This window comes from Lissotriton helveticus, chromosome 5_1 (assembly GCF_964261635.1).
Source record: "Lissotriton helveticus chromosome 5_1, aLisHel1.1, whole genome shotgun sequence".
Taxonomy (NCBI): domain Eukaryota; kingdom Metazoa; phylum Chordata; class Amphibia; order Caudata; family Salamandridae; genus Lissotriton; species Lissotriton helveticus.
In genome coordinates, this window is record NC_136065.1 from 1,920,279,433 (window position 1) to 1,920,296,112 (window position 16,680).

The window sequence follows — 16,680 nt, forward strand, 5'->3', positions numbered from 1 at the left end:
AGCTAGCATCTCGAGCTGTGAATACAGGATTGTATGATTTTAGGACTTTTTAGATTTTATGCTCCCTGGGCTGTATGACAGACCATGATTGTGTCTATTGAACAATGCTGCTATTGTGTGACTCCATGATCCTAAGGCTTTTAAAAGATTTTATGCTCTTCAGCTTGTGTTTTGACGGTGACTGCACCTAACAAAGTATGCTGCTACTGTACGAAATGTAATGTTACATCAATCTTTGAGACTATTTTAAATGTTTTATTGTATTGATATTTTTATTATGTCCTTTTATGTCAGTTCTTGTCGAATAAATATTATTTCATTCATTCATTCACTAAAATGTGTACGTGTTTAAACATTAAATATATGTTTAGGTACCGGGTGAACATTTGTGCATGAGTAAAGGTAATGCAAAAGTGCTCTTGCAAGGGTATTCTTGCTCCACAGAAATAATAATGGCACCCATGGATGGATCCAATTTTGCTTTCTCCCCTCTAATTTTTCTCCTTCTCGATTTTGACCGTAGATATTATCTTCTCCTACTCTTGACAAGAGTAAAACTATTCTCTTCCTCCAGGGGCTTGATTATGGGAGCACCAGTCATCCTAATGGGGTCTCCATCGGCAGCTACCCAACCCATCTGGATTACAAGTCCCACAGGGACACTTAATGCCCGGGTGTAAATTCGGAGAAGAATAACTATGGGATCAGGTGTGGTATTTCCGACTCTACCGGTAATTCACCATTTCTCATGGGACCCCCCCCCCCCCCGTATCAGTTTGTGATCCTGCAGCAGTTTCCACCACCCAGAGCTGCTGATGATGAAGCAACTTTGTGAGGGGATTAATTCCAGGCCACTTTACAGCCCTCTTGCAATGAGCCCTGGAGAAGGGCCTCCAGATCACGTGTCCCCCAGAGCAGGGCTTAATTTGAGCTGGTGGTTTCTGGTCATCTTAATTGTCAACAGCGGCGGTAGTCTGTCTCATGGTTGCACTGTTTGTCTAATTTAAATACGAGCACCATTACAGTTGTTTGTTAATTCAATACACCTCAAAACTGACTAATACTTGCCACCCAAGCCATTCCTATGGCTTTGGGGGCTGGAATAGGCTAAACTGTCGCACTTGTAAGAGTGTGATGGTTAATAGTTGTGTTGGTTCTGTTTTTGGCAGCATAGCAGGGGCAATGGGTGGTGCAAGCTGCAGTGGCCTCCTTAAAAGGGCACCAGCACCTACATTTTCACAAAGTAAACACTGCCCCAGAAGACACCAAGGTCTCCATACATTTTTACCACCTCTATTTAGACATAATCCAGATTAATCCCTAATTGCATTGTATATATTTATGTAAAGTATTTGACTTGTTTTGCAGTCCAGGGCTACAATAATCACAGATTACAGCATTGTCTGTATATAGTACAGAAGTTATGTGCACAATACAATCTTACAGGACAAAAATGTAGACCTTGCCAGTTCTGCCATCAAAGCACTGATGTGTAAACATCCAAGACATTTGCTAGCACTCATCCTCGTTCATCTTACTATTCACGGAGACTCTGTCTCCTTAACAACTACGCTCTTCATGGTTTAGCATGAAGCCATCTGATGTTACATAGATAAGTAGTCATCTGAATTAGACAGACTGCAGCCCTTGTCTACCAGCATAGCATCTTGATTCTCCTGATCCCATCTAAGTCTGTTGAGAAGTCAACAAATAAACCAGGTTAGCAGAGGATCTCCAGCTAGCAGTGCTCAGTCTGCGTTATTGACATGCCTAAGTATGGCGTGGATCATAGGAAGGCTGTGTGTCCATGAGGAGTTCTGGGTATTACTCAAAGCAAAAGCTTTACAGTTGGACAAAGCGGTGATAAAATCCTATCGCAATCAAAGTTTATTTTTCAATCTTTCTCAGCGACTGGGACTGGATATGACCATCTGCAAAGACTAAGGGCCTGATTACAATGCCGGTCAGAAAAGCCGACCAACCAGCGTGGTAGCGGGAAAAATCCGATCGCCGGCCGGGGACTAACCGACGACCCTATTACGCTACATGCTCTGGAAAACTCAGACCGCAGAGGTCGTAAAAACATCAATTCCGACCAATGTGGTGGGGAAGCTTTCAGCTCCGACCAATTTGGTCAGGAAGTTAGTGATCTATCTATACTAATATAATAAAGAGAAAGCCCAAACCTTTGAGGCGGGTAATCTCAGGAACCACAGCACCAATCACAACACCCAATACAGGGTTGGAAAGGGCAGTTGCAGCAGAAGGACATAGGCTATGCAGACGCCCACCATATACATTTAAAAGGTAAAAGAACCGTGCCAGCAAAGTAGTCCCTTGTGGGCGTGTCTGCGTTGTGCTGTGGGCGTGTGATGGGGGCGTAACAAACGCTGGGGGCGTGTGGTACGTTCCGCCCTTCATGCCATGTCTCATATCGTGTGCTGGGGACGTTTGCTGGGGGCGTGGGCGTATGCGGGGCAGTAGATTACGGGAAAAAAAGCGAGCATTGTGCCCAATATTTCATTGTTTTTTCTTCCCAGGTTCTTTACATTCCAGCTCTGGGTGTCCACCCTGCTCCCTTTAAATACCCCTGCACCCCATAATCATAACCCACCCATACTCCTTAAAATACCCCAACACCCTTAAACACTACCCCATCTTAACCCTATAAATATACCCTATACCCCAAAACCCAAACCTATCCCTAAAACCTAAAAATACCCCTGTACTCCAAAACCCAAACCTAGCCCTGAACCCTATAATTACCCCTGTACCTCAAAACCCAAACCTACCCCTGAACCCTAAAAATACCCCTGTACCCCAAAACCCAAACCTAGCCCTGAACCCTAAAAATACCCCTGTATCCCAAAACCCAAACCTACCCCTGAACCCTAAAATACCCCTGTACCCCAAACCGAGCCCTGAACCCTTAAAATACCCCTATACCCCAAAACCCAAACCTACCCCTGAAACCTAAAAATACCCCTGTACCCCAAAACCCAAACCTAGCCCTGAACCATAAAAATAACCCTGTACCCCAAAACCCAAACCTACCCCTGAACCCTAAAATACCCCTGTATCCTAAAACCCAAACCTAGCCCTGAACCCTAAAAATACCCCTGTACCCCAAACCTAGCCCTGAACCCTTAAAATACCCCTGTACCCCAAAACCCAAACCTACCCCTGAACCTTAAAAATACCCCTATACCCCAAAACCCAAACCTAGCCCTGAACCCTAAAAATACCCCTGTACCCAAAACGAAAAGCGAGCATTGTGCCCAATATTTCATTGTTTTTTCTTCCCAGGTTCTTTACATTCCAGCTCTGGGTGTCCACCCTGCTCCCTTTAAATACCCCTGCACCCCATAATCATAACCCACCCTTACTCCTTAAAATACCCCAACACCCTTAAACACTAACCCATTCTTAACCCTATAAATATACCCTATACCCCAAAACCCAAACCTATCCCTAAAACCTAAAAATACCCCTGTACCCCAAAATCCAAACCTAGCCCTGAACCCTATAACTACCCCTGTACCTCAAAACCCAAACCTACCCCTGAACCCTAAAAATACCCCTGTACCCCAAAACCCAAACCTAGCCCTGAACCCTAATAATACCCCTGTATCCCAAAACCCAAACCTACCCCTGAACCCTAAAATACCCCTGTACCCCAAAACCCAAACCTAGCCCTGAACCCTTAAAATACCCCTATACCCCAAAACCCAAACCTACCCCTGAACCCTAAAAATACCCCTGTACCCCAAAACCCAAACCTAGCCCTGAACCATAAAAATAACCCTGTACCCCAAAACCCAAACCTACCCCTGAACCCTAAAATACCCCTGTATCCTAAAACCCAAACCTAGCCCTGAACCCTAAAAATACCCCTGTACCCCAAAACCCAAACCTACCCCTGAACCTTAAAAATACCCCTATACCCCAAAACGCAAACCTAGCCCTGAACCCTAAAAATACCCCTGTACCCCAAAACCCATACCTACCCCTAAACCCTGAAACTACCCCTGTACCCCATAACCCAAAACTATATCTGAACCCTTAAAATATCCAAACAACCCAAAACATATACCTCAGTACCCCAAAACATATACCCCTATACCCATACTTACCTTATCCAAACATTAAAAAAACATGCTTTTACCATTCATGCATTTACAATGAATTTCGTTGTAAATGTATGCGTGGTAAAAGCATATAAAATGTAATGCCATGCGTTATAATGGCATTGCGGAGTCATGGTACTTTCGTAATGAAAGTATGCGGAGTGATGGTATGCGGAAAGAAAGTTACGGAATAATGGGTGTTTACCCTCCCCCGGTAAGTACATTGGTGGCACGGCGGCCCACATCTCCAGCAACATACTCATATTTTTTCACCACCGATTTGAAAAATGCACAGGTCTCTCTCATTGATGGCCAGCACCGACATACACTTTTAGACACACCTCCCGCCACAAGTTCTAGAATTGCGAACTTTAGAGCTGTGGAGCTACGTTCGAATCTCGGCATCAGCTCAACATCCTGTGATTCCAGGCAAATCGCTTTGTTTCCCCGTGCCTACCACAAATGAATGTGTTCTTCTGTAATGTAAATTGTGCTCATGCCATGTTGTTGAGTTTGCGCTATATAATATTGCAAGGAAAAATAAAGTAGGGAAACTCGAGTTCACACACTACTGAACGCGCACTCTTAAGTGCATCAGCAGTGCACTGTGAATCGGAGCGTTTCAAAGGCCTGTCACAAATAAGAAATGCTATCAAAACGAAATCCTACAAAACAATATACTACTGGGCAGCAGCAATTCATACCCGGACAACGTCGGGACGGGCTGGTAGTTTCATATACAGCAGTAGTGGCAGGGTTCGCCACGGTGCCAGATTTTGTAGTAAAGGAGGAGGAAAAGCAGCAGCAAGTTGTAAGACAGGATCCATGGCGCCGAGAGGTGCATGGAGCTGAGTTTGGGCTGCCTGTCCCTCTGTTTCCGCCATCTCTGACGAGCCGGTTTAACCGCCTTCCTTGGATGGCCTGACAGGCGCGTTGTAATAGGGAGGACGGTTGGAGTGGCTTTCTGCCCAGCTGTCTGTCTCCATTGGCCCCTTCCACCACCGGTACGGTCAGACTTTCCTGCCGGAGTCGAAGGATCGCATCGGTCGAAAAACTTCTTATCAGTGCCCAGTGTCGGGAGGACCGATTCTGAAATGACTGCATCTGTCTTTTCCGACTACGATGAGAACACAGTGGCCCTACCAACCGACATTGTAATCAGGCCCTATGAACTTAAAACTGCTCAGGATTTATAAAAACAACCTCTTAATAACATAAACCCATGGTCTAGAACAGGCTCTTATAGCCTTGTTCGATTGCGAGCATGTTCCAACTGCAGTTGATTCCTTACGTCAACTGATAAGCCTCATCAGATGGCTGAATCTGAAGACAGCTGGTAGTGGTACAAAAGCATGTCTTAGTGTTATGTAGCCATTCTGCAATCTATACACAGAAGTGCACCAACCTACTTATATTCGAAATTGACTAATGATCATATACCCTCCTTGGCTTCACATTATTGTTAGCTCTTATATCATATGGTACCAATCGATTCATTTTGGTGTGCCACACTCTGGAACTTGATGAAACTTAAAAAGTTGGTAGAAATTGAGGCTGTTGATTGTAGCATTTATCAATCATTTGTGTCAGTTTACCCACTATGTTGGAGACAATTCATAGTATACCCCTGAATACTCTATCGTCATGTCAAATGAGTTTCACCTTTTGATTGTGAAAGATCACTCTTCAATCACCAATCTTCACAGAAGGGCTAGCTTGCTTTTTTAGGCTATAGATGTCTTTTACATAAAGATGTTTGTCTTGAAGGGGCCCTAAATTCAATGTTTAAGATTGCTATCTCCAACGCGTTGCTCGGGACCCCACAAATAAATGACATCACTGATAACATCACAAATGGCATCATTAGTGATCAATAACATCTGCTTCAGAGTGCCCAGACGCCGTGGGTATCCCAGTCTCTCTCCCACGCATTCATGCATTAATTAGAGGTTTACAAACTATTTTACGCAGGAAAAGTTAATGATTTTAAGATTTGCGAAGCAACCAACGTTTTCTGGTTTTAGTTTGCCATTGCAAAGTTTTCCGTGCATTGCGAAACAATTTTCACTGCACTGCGAAGTAATATTTACTGCAATTAAACAATGGCAAATGTATGCAGCGTTTTTTATGTACGTTCTGTATTTGCGACATAAACTGCTGCCAAAAATCACCATTTTCACGCAAAGTGTTAAAGGATAAAACTTTGCAACTTTGTGTTGTTTTCCGTAGACAAGTACCACAAACACATCTTCCTTGAGAAAGCGACGCACTTCAAAACCCTCCTTGACTCCGCCAAAAATAGACCCAAAAAACTATTCGATCTCATCAAGACTCTGAGCTGCTCTCCCCCAACCTCCAAGGTGGAGGATTCTTCAAAGAGAGCAGCGGATTTCGCTGTTTTCTTCGATGGAAAAGTGAAAGCACTTGTGGATCAGGTTGCTCATCCTACACCTCCAGAGGAGCGCAAATCCTTAGCCATCTGGCAGAGCTTTGACCCCATATCTGAAGATGCCCTTCTCAAGTGCATACGGGAAACAAAGCCCTCCAACCATTCTCTTGACCCTATCCCCAGTGCCATTGCCTTGGACTTCTATACCCATTCCCTTTCCTATTGGACTACCCTGATCAACCTCTCCCTCTGGCAAGGCTCCCTTCCTGTCTCCTTCAAAACTGGGCAGGTCACCCCTCTGCTTAAAAAGCCCACTGCTGATGCGAATGACCCAACAACTTCCGCCCCATCACTAACCTTCCCTTTCTTGCGAAGATCACAGAAAGATGTGTAGCAAAACAACTCTCTCGTCATATCAAGGACAATGATCTTCTTGACAATTGTCAGTCCGGCTTCATCCAAAACTGCAGCACTGAAACAGCCCTTCTGCAAGTGGTTGATGATGCGCTGAGGATACTCGACTCAGGGGGGTCCTGTCTGCTAATTCTCCTTGACCTTTCCGCAGCCTTCGACACTGTTAATCACAACACCCTCCTCAATATTCTTCAACAGAGAATGGGCATGGAGGGCACTGTGCTTAAGTGGTTTGCATCCTTCCTCTCTGACAGATCTCAAATGATCAAAATAGCGAACAGTCTCTCTTCTCCTGTGGCGGTGGGTCAAGGTGTTCCCCAAGGCTCAATACTAGCACCAACATTGTTCAATCTCTACTTAGAACCACTGGGAAACCTCCTAAGCAAATCTGGGATTCACTATCATCTCTATGCAGACGACACTCAACTCTACCTCAAGGTTGCCTCCACTCATGATCTCTCCATCCTAAGATCTACTCTTGACTCCATTCAAAACTGGATGTCAACTCATCAATTGATTCTGAATCCCTCCAAAACTGAATTCCTCCTCTTCTCCTCCTCACTCTCTCCTCCCCCGGTTCAATCATGGATGGATCAGATGAATCTACTAAACAATAAACCCATCATTGTCGACAGTGCAAAATCCCTTGGTGTCATTCTAGACAAAAAACTCAATCTAACTCCCCACATCAATTCTATTGCAAAATCTGCTCGCTACCAACTGCGCCTTCTTTGGGGAATCCGTCGCTTCTTCCCGGAGCAGGACCTTATAACCCTGGTGCAATCGCTGGTCCTCTCTAGACTAGACTACTGCAATTCTCTACTTACTGGCCTCCCCAAATCTCACCTGTCCCCACTTAAGTCTGTCTTCCATTCAGCAGCTCGTTTCATTTATGGGGCCAAAAGAAGCGATCACATCACGCCGATGTTATCCACCCTCCGCTGGCTTCCCTTCGAGGCTAGAGCTATCTACAAGACTGCCTGCATTACCCACAAAGCCTTGCACTCCTCATCTCCCAGCTACCTGGCGAATAAACTGAAATTCTCTGGTGGCTCTAGACGTTCACGCAATGCAGAGAATCTACTGCTTGAACCTCCCACTTTCAAGAAGGAAAGAACAATGGCCCAATCCTTTTCAGGCAACGCAGTGAAAATCTGGAACTCCTTTCCACCTCAGCTCCGGACCACCGCCTCCTCCCAGGCCTTTAAAAGGGACCTCAAAGTTCTCCTCCTCCAGAGACACCTCCAAAAGTAACTCACGTCCTCTTGCTATTTGTGAGGAAGACTTCCCACTACTGATAATTTCTACTTTCCATGTCCATGGAAGTGCCTTCCCAGTGTATGCCTGTGATTGGAGGGTCTGCCTTTTTGCAGTATTTTCCATGTACTGGTGTTCGGTGCCCTTTTGTAACATGCACACACCACTCTGCCCTTGCAACACACGGCTGCTACCTCTCACATGTCTTTACCTTTGATACTTGCACAAGTGCCACCTTGCCCACGTAACGCTTGTTCCTGAGCCTGAGTGTCTAGCACCTATTGCAGGACTATACCTCTAATTATACTCTGTTTTCTCTTATAACTGCACACTTGTCACTTTCATCTCCTCTTATGCACTTTTGACTACCTCATGTATTTTGGTTGCTCACAATTTTTACTCAAGTATTTTGTTTGCTCACGATTGTCACTATTACCTTTACTACCTCATGTATTTTGGTTGCTCACAATCTTTACTCAAGTATTTTGTTTGCTCACGATTGTCACTATTACCTTTACTACCTCATGTATTTTTGGTTGCTCACAGTTTTTACTACCTCATGTATTTTGTTTGCTCACAATTGTCACTATTACCTTATGTAAGTAACGTATGTTTTTGCAATCTGTTCTTTTGTAATGTTTCTCATTATGTTTCATTTCTGTTCCTAATGTGAAGCGCTCCGACGCCTTCGGGTAAAGTCCGCGCTATATAAAAATGCATAAATAAATAGACCTTATCCCATACTACGCTTGCTAACCACTCATCCTCTCTCGTCGGATCGCAGGCTGCAGGGCCAGCCCTGAGCACACTGTCTCCCAGATAAGCTATTTTAATTGCCTAAAGCAGCCTTCCTTTGCCCGAGCTGCACCACGCTTTCATATCAGCTCTTTACTACTTTGTGCCAAAAGCATTGGCTCAGAAAAGTCTCCGGGCGGCTTAAAGGCTGAAATAAATAACTCGAGTGACTCGTGGAGCAACAGGGATTATCTGAGGCAGCCCGCACTACCTGAACTCAGGGGAGCCTTACTAGCTTCGTCGCAGACCCCCCCATATTTACCCCAACTATGCTTGAATGTATCAGCACGAGCTGCTGTTGATGAAAATGGCACTGCATCTACAATTAAATGGTACAAAGCGTTTTTAGCAATTGTGTTTGTCTTATATGGCGCTTGTCAGGCCTAAAGTGCTTAAAACTTGTGAATCCTGAAATCCTTTTTGCATGCAATGTATATTTTACGATGACCTCATATGAAGCTTGCTTTCAGGGGCACCCAAATGCCAATGAAGATGTGTAGCACAGTCACGACACAGTCACACTGTTGAAAAAACTTTTACTAAAGACCGCAATGTAAAAGTTTTAATTAGGAAGTATGCTGTACTCCATATGTTAGCAAGTTTACTCTCCTGTAAAGCTGTAGAGGTTTTTACAAATCATACTCCAAGTATAGCGCTCTGATACACTTGTTTAGGCCTTCAATGTGCTGCATAATGTGCATAAATAAAAATAGAATGGTGCAAGGTGAGAAATTGTACACTGGGTTTCCGTCGGATTTACCGGCATGTGCACAACCCCATTTAAGGATCTTCTCTTTGAAAACAATAATGTTCTTAACAGGATCTGGGCACGGTTTATTACTCACAAAACTAACAGCTATTACGTCATATTCAAAGGTGGTGACAGTCATCCAGGATACGGAGGGGCAGATTTCCAATAACTGGGGCATCCCTGCATATTAGCAGGGATGTGCCAGTAATTGTGCGCCGCAGCTCCGCCACCCGTGATGCGACGCATTTACAATGCGGCGCACCATGGGGCAAAAACGGCACAGATGCGTCACGCATCTGTGCTGTAAAAGCGGCGCATTGCTGGAGTTGCGTCGCAAGCGTGACGCAGCTCCAGCAATGCTGCGTCAATCCTTACGCCTGCTTCAAGCAGGCACAGGGTTTTGATGCTGCATGGGCCCAAAAGTGACTTAGTGAAATCTTGTAGATTTCACTCAGCCACTTTTGGGAGGCGTTCCTGCGCCGGAACCCCCCCCCACTATGGAACGCCTCCTTCTGGCGAAGGGCTTTACAACGTGACGCATCTAAGAGATGCGTCACGTTGTAAATACCCCGCACCATGGCGCATCTTTTGCGCCACCGCTGCGTCACAAAAGTGGCGCAACGGTGGCATAAAAGAGGCGCAGGGGGCTTGTAAATCTGTCCCTACGGGGCAGATTTACAATAACTGGTGCATCCCTGCATATCAGCAGGGATGTGCCAGTAATTGTGCGCCGCACCTCCGCCACCCTGGATGCTCCGCATTTACAATGCGGTGCACCATGGGGCAAAAACGGCACAGATGCGTCACACATCTGTGCCGTAAAAGCGAAGCATTGCTGGAGTTGTGTCGAAATCCTTACGCCTGCTTCAAGCAGGTGCAGGGTTTTGACGCAGCATGGGCCCAAAAGTGTCTGAGTGAAATCTTGTAGATTTCACTCAGCCACTTTTGGGAGGCGTTCCTGCGCCGGAACGCCCCCCCGCCCCCAGGATGGAACGCCTCCTTCTGGCGCAGGGCTTTACAACGTGACGCATCTAGGAGAAGCTGTACTGACACCCCCTGGATCTAGAGCCGAGCCCCCTGCAGTGCGGTGTCCTGACTGTTCTGATACACTGGGACACCCTCCCCTACTCTCTGCTGTGCAGGGTTGTGACTGTTCTGATGCACTGGGACATCCCTCTTCCACCCCTCCCCTCCTCTCTGCTGTGTGGGGTCCTGTCGGTTCCGTGTATTATCAGAGTGCTGCGTGAAGCCCTCCAGGAGGGGTTTGCGTGCTCTACCAGTATCACTCCCACGGAGGTTGAACTATCACCTACTTCTATGGACACTTCTAGGCGTTGATGATTTGAGACAGGAGTTTCTTTTCAGATGGCCCTTTCGATTTAGAAATCTCAACGCTTTAAGTAGTCCAGGCATTAATCACCTCAAGACTGGACTACGGTAATGTTCTTTACCTAGGATCCAACAAGGATGTGACTCGTAGGCTGCAGATGGTTCAGAACTTTGCCGCTAGACTACTTTGCCGGGTTCCTAGGGCCACCTCTGTCTCTGGCCACCTACGGGACCTGCATTGGCTCAGGGTGGAGAACCGAATCAAATTCAAAGCCCTGAGCTACATGTTCAAAATCAAAATAGGTGCTGCCCCTCAGTACCTGAAAAGTCAGCGATATTCATGCATTATCGAGCTAATGCTCTTAGCCATGTTATCCACCTCCCATTGGATAACATGGCTAAGAACTGCTCAGGGCAGGTGTTAGCTTTTGGAGATATTCGCGCATAGCGCGAATATCTCCAAAAGTTGGTAATAGGAGATAGCGATGTTAGCGACTGTTTCCAGTCGCTAACATCTTGGCACGCCCACTTTGCATGTCATTAGTGATAAATATCACTGACATGCAAAGCGGGGCCCAAGATGGTCGCTATCTCCTACTAGCTGTCGCTAACTGGTGTTAGCGACAGCTAGATAATAGGGAGATAATTTTATCTCCGCTTTCTTGGCTTTTAAAGCCAAAAAAGCGGAGATAAACTCCCTTGATAATATGCCCCTTGGCTTTTTAACCAGTAATCCTGTAAGCTGTTACACAGTCTTTGATCTGCCCCGGCTCCAGGACACCCTTTTTGGGTTGCTGCTGCGCCTTATAAATTCACTAAATAATAATAACGCTTCTCCTTTTCAGGTAAAAAGTGAATTAAAGGGCAACGACAGGCGGTCCAATTTCCACCTGTTCCCCGTTAACCGACAGTAGTTCCCAGCGCTTAGAAGCTGGCCAGCTCAGTGTGCACTTGAAGGAGAAATGCTGTTACATAAAGTAAAGTCCACATTTGTAAAGCGCACAATCACCCGTAAGGGTCTCTAGGCGCTGGGGGCCGTCGGGAAGATTAAGCGAGCTATTGCCCAGAGTCACATGGTGCTGGGCTAACCTGCCGCCGGAGCCGGGGATCGAACCGTGGTCCCCAGATTCCAGCGTCAGTCACCTCTTCCGTCATACGTGCCCTTTCTTGCTTTGCAACCTATTCTGCTAAATACATAATAAACAAAGACAAAACCAATTACAAACATAATTGCACACTGATATGTTGGTTTGCTTTCAGAGTTAAATGGGCTTTACAGAGCTTAGAAACGTAACCTCCACGGAGGCAGCGCTTTATGGATAACTCGGTAAGATCTTATTAGAATCGCTCCAACTTTAGTTTGCAATGTGGAATTTTTAGTGAATCTCTATTTTGTAAATATGTAACAATCACTGTGCGTAACTGTAAGAGTTATATGTCTTGTCACCTCTACAATGTTACCTGTAATGTCTGATCACATTTTACTTGCCTTTATTGTAAAGCGCTCTGACACCGCTGTACGCGCCACATAAAATCTAATAAATAAAATACATTTAGAACCTAGTGCTCAGCCACCCTTCCAGCTGAGCTGACGGGCAGTGGAGGGATCTCGCTGGCAGGCGAGGGAGGTCCGAGCCCCCTCCTGCTCCTGAGGGATGGGGGGTCCTTTACCTGCGGGGGCAGGCGCTTCCAATGTCATGAGGGTCTCGCTCTTTAAATGCAGGAGGAAGGGGGTGAGGAGCAGGACCCACTGGCCAGGCAGGATGGGGCAACCATGCCAGGGGTAGAAGAGTGGGGAGGATGCGGGCGAGGTACCGGGGTGGCCCTCATCCTTAGGGTGGCATGGTACAAAAGGTGGCAGCACCCCCACCCTTACCAACTTGAGGGAAGCGGATGAAAAGGGAGATATCTGTAGCTTGCAGAGCGTAAGATCTCCTAGTCCTGGGGGTGGGGTCGTCCTACCTGGCAGAAGCGATGAGGTTGAGGGGGTGGAAGCGGGGGCAAATGGGTGGCAGGGAGGTGAAGGTTGGCATCACTAAGTAGCAAGATAGCCCGGTGCCGAAGATGGGGCATTAACTGGGAGGTAAAAGCCAGAGCGCTTCGTTATCTGGGGGTACTAACATCTGGTTCGTGGGACGGGGACCCCCTAGCGGGGTGACTGGGAGAGAGGGGTGTCGTCTCTAGGTCTCCTCTGAGGTTTGAGGCGACCCTGCAGGGGAGAGAAGGCGAAGGCAGAGAATGCTCGCCCCCACCCCCCGCTCACCCGCCCGCGGGCACCTGCAGGCTCAAAAGTCCTCTTACCGGGTAAGGACGGGGGCTACTTAGGTTCTGTTCCCGGGTGTGGCTAAAGGACCTGAAATGTGTGCACTGCAGGCACAGAGGTCCCAGCCATGTATGGGGTGTGGCGCGGGGGTAATGTTTCGCTCCCTTTCCTCAAGACTGACAACCCCCCACGACTCTGACCTATGTCCTACTGGAACTGAAGAGCCCCCGACACTCGCAAGAAAGGACGGGGGACTCACCCCTTACAGTAGGCTGCAGGCTCTGGGAGAGGCGACAACGGGGTGCCTGTCCCTTACCTTACCTGTGGGCAGCAGTGTGTGTGCGGGGGGGGGGGGGGGGGATAGAAAAGCGTTGGGCTCAGCTGGGTGGGGTGGCAGAAGGAGGTGGCACGGGTCCCATACCGGTGGGCTCCAGCTAATGGATGGGCGGGAAGGGGGGGATCTCATACCGGTGGGCTGCAGGCTCTGGGGACTCCCTGACTCGAGGGGCGTGATGGGTGCTCGAGGGGTCGTGCTATCGTACCCGTGACCTTCTGGTGTCTGAAAACCCCAGAAGGTACGGGTTCGCAGTGGAGTACGGGTCCTTTACCTGTGGCCTTCTGACCTCGGAATACCCTTGGAAGGTACGGGGGGGGGGGCACATTGGGGGACGGGTCCTTTAACTGTGGCCTTCTGACCGCTGAATACCCTTAAAAGGTACTGCGTGCAGAGGGGTACAGGTCCCTTACCTGTAGCCTTCTGACCTTTGAATAACCTTAGAGGGTACGGGGCGCAGGGAGGTACGAGCCCCTTACCTGTGGTCTTCTGATCTAAAATTGCCCATAGAGGGCAGAGGGCACAGAAGTGCAGGGGTCCCTTACCTGTGGTGTTTTGACCGCTGAATACCCTTAAAAGGCAGTGGGGTACGGTCCCTTATCTGTGGCCTGGTGCCCTCTGAATACCCTTAGAAGGTAGTGGGGCGCAGTGGGGTACGGGTCCCTTACCTGTGGTCTTGTGCCCTCTGAATACCCTTAGAAGGTAGTGGGGCGCAGTGGGGTACGGTCCCTTACCTGTGGCCTTGTGCCCTCTGAATACCCTTAGAAGGTAGTGGGGCGCAGTGGGGTACGGTCCCTTACCTGTGGCCTTGTGCCCTCTGAATACCCTTAGAAGGTAGTGGGGCGCAGTGGGGTACGGTCCCTTACCTGTGGCCTTGTGCCCGCTGAATACCCTTAGAAGGTAGTGGTGCGCAGTGGGGTACGGTCCCTTACCTGTCGCCTTATGCCCTCTGAATACCCTTAGAAGATAGTGGGGTGCAGTGGGGTATGGTCCCTTACCTGTCGCCTTATGCCCTCTGAATACCCTTAGAAGGTAGTGGGGCGCAGTGGGGTACGGGTCCCTTACCTGTGGCCTTGTGCCCTCTGAATACCCTTAGAAGGTAGTGGGGCGCAGTGGGGTACGGTCCCTTACCTGTCGCCTTATGCCCTCTGAATACCCTTAGAAGGTAGTGGGGCGCAGTGGGGTACGGGTCCCTTACCTGTGGCCTTGTGCCCTCTGAATACCCTTAGAAGGTAGTGGGGCGCAGTGGGGTACGGTCCCTTACCTGTCGCCTTATGCCCTCTGAATACCCTTAGAAGGTAGTGGGGCGCAGTGGGGTACGGGTCCCTTACCTGTGGCCTTGTGCCCTCTGAATACCCTTAGAAGGTAGTGGGGCGCAGTGGGGTACGGTCCCTTACCTGTGGGCTCCAGGCTCTCCACTATGGCCTCCACCTCGGACAGGTCCGTGCAGAGCCCCTGGCCGTGCATCAGGGTGTGCAGGGGCTTCTCGGTGCCCGGAGGGGGGTAGCAGCGCAGGTTGGCCCCGCAGCGCGGGGTGTAGACCCCGCAGGGGGCACCCCGGCCCAGGGCGCAGGTGGCACAGCAGCCGCAGCCCGGCTCCTGCACCAGCTCCTCGCACCCCCCGGGGGCCCGGCAGCGGGACAGGCGCTCCTCCGTGCAGGGCGGGCAGTGGATGGCGTCCTCGGCTCGGCAGAGCCCCGCCGCGGCCAGGAGCAGCAGGGCGGCCAGCGGGCCCATGGCGGCCGGGGTCCGAGCGGGCGTTGTAGGGTGATAACGGACTGCCAGGGGAGATGACTCCACGGGGACAAGGTGGAGAGAGGAGGGCGTGGGGTGTCCAAGCAGGAAGGAACTCTGAGGCCGAAGAGGGGGCGCGGGGTCTGATCCGGGGCACACTGCAGCGCGAATGCGGGCACCGAGGGCACAGGGGACCTACAGAGCTAGGACAGACTGACAGCTCCGGGACTTTATACTGAAGTCCGACCACTCCCCCTGCATCTCAGAGCAGCCAGGCGGCAGAGGGAGGGGGGAGGGGGAATGAGGGAAGGAGATAGGCAGAGAAGGAGAGACTCAGGGACAGTGAGGGAAGGCAAAGAAAGACAGTGGCAAGGAAGGAGGGACAGCGAGAAAGGGAAGAATGGAGGCAGAGAGGGGGGCGAGAAACACGGGGCGAGAAACACGGAGGGAGATATGCACAGGGAGAGGGGCACAGATAGAGAGAGAGCAGCACAGAGAGGGAGAGAAGCACAGAGAAAGGGGGAGTGCAGCACAGAGAGGAAGAGAAGCACGGAGAGAGGGAGAGCAGCAGAGGGGGAGAAGGAAAGAAACAGAGAGAGAGACGCGCAGAGAGAGAGGGAGAGAAGCACAGAGAGAGAGGGAGAGAAGCACAGAGAGAAAGAGAGGGGGGAGAAGCACAGAGAGAGGGAGAGAAGCGCAGAGAGAGGGAGAGAAGCGCAGAGAGAGAAGCACAGAGAGAGAGAAGGGGAGAGAATCACAGAGAGAGGAAGAGCAGCACAGAGAGGGAGAGAAGCACAGAGAGAGAGAGAAGCACAGAGAGAGAGAGAGAGGGGGAGAAGCACAGAGAAAGGGGGAGTGCAGCACAGAGAGGAAGAGAAGCACGGAGATAGGGAGAGCAGCAGAGGGGAAGAAGGAGAGAAACAGAGAGAGAGAGGGAGAGACGCACACAGAGGGAGAGAGGGGGAGAAGCACAGACAGAGAGGGGGAGAAGCACAGAGAGAGGGAGAGAAGCGCAGGGAGAGAAGCAGAGAGAGAGAGAATGGGAGAGAATCACAGAGAGAGAGAGAGAGCAGCACAGAGAGGGAGAGAAGCACATAGAAAGGGGGAGTGCAGCACAGAGAGTGAGAGAAGCACAGAGAGAGGAGAGCAGCAGAGGGGGAGAAGGAGAGAAACAGAGAGAGAGAGAGGGAGAAAAACAGAGAGAGAGAGGGAGAGACACAGAGAGAGAGAGGGAGAGAAGCGCAGAGAGAGAGGGGAGAGAAGCACAGAGAGAGGGGAGGGGAGAAG

The 16,680-nt window shown here is 49.2% G+C and overlaps 1 protein-coding gene across 1 annotated transcript in view; it reads right to left on the bottom strand.

Annotated features, from left to right (window-relative positions):
* Nucleotides 1-15,598, bottom strand: part of IGFBP4 (insulin like growth factor binding protein 4) — a 324,466-nt gene extending 308,868 nt beyond the window's left edge. Inside the window, exon 1 of the mRNA XM_078645512.1 lies at nucleotides 15,057-15,598. Coding sequence (XP_078501638.1) covers nucleotides 15,057-15,396 — 340 coding nt within the window. The 5' untranslated portion in view covers nucleotides 15,397-15,598. The remainder of the gene's footprint in view (nucleotides 1-15,056) is intronic.
* Between the last annotated feature and the right edge of the window lie 1,082 nt (nucleotides 15,599-16,680).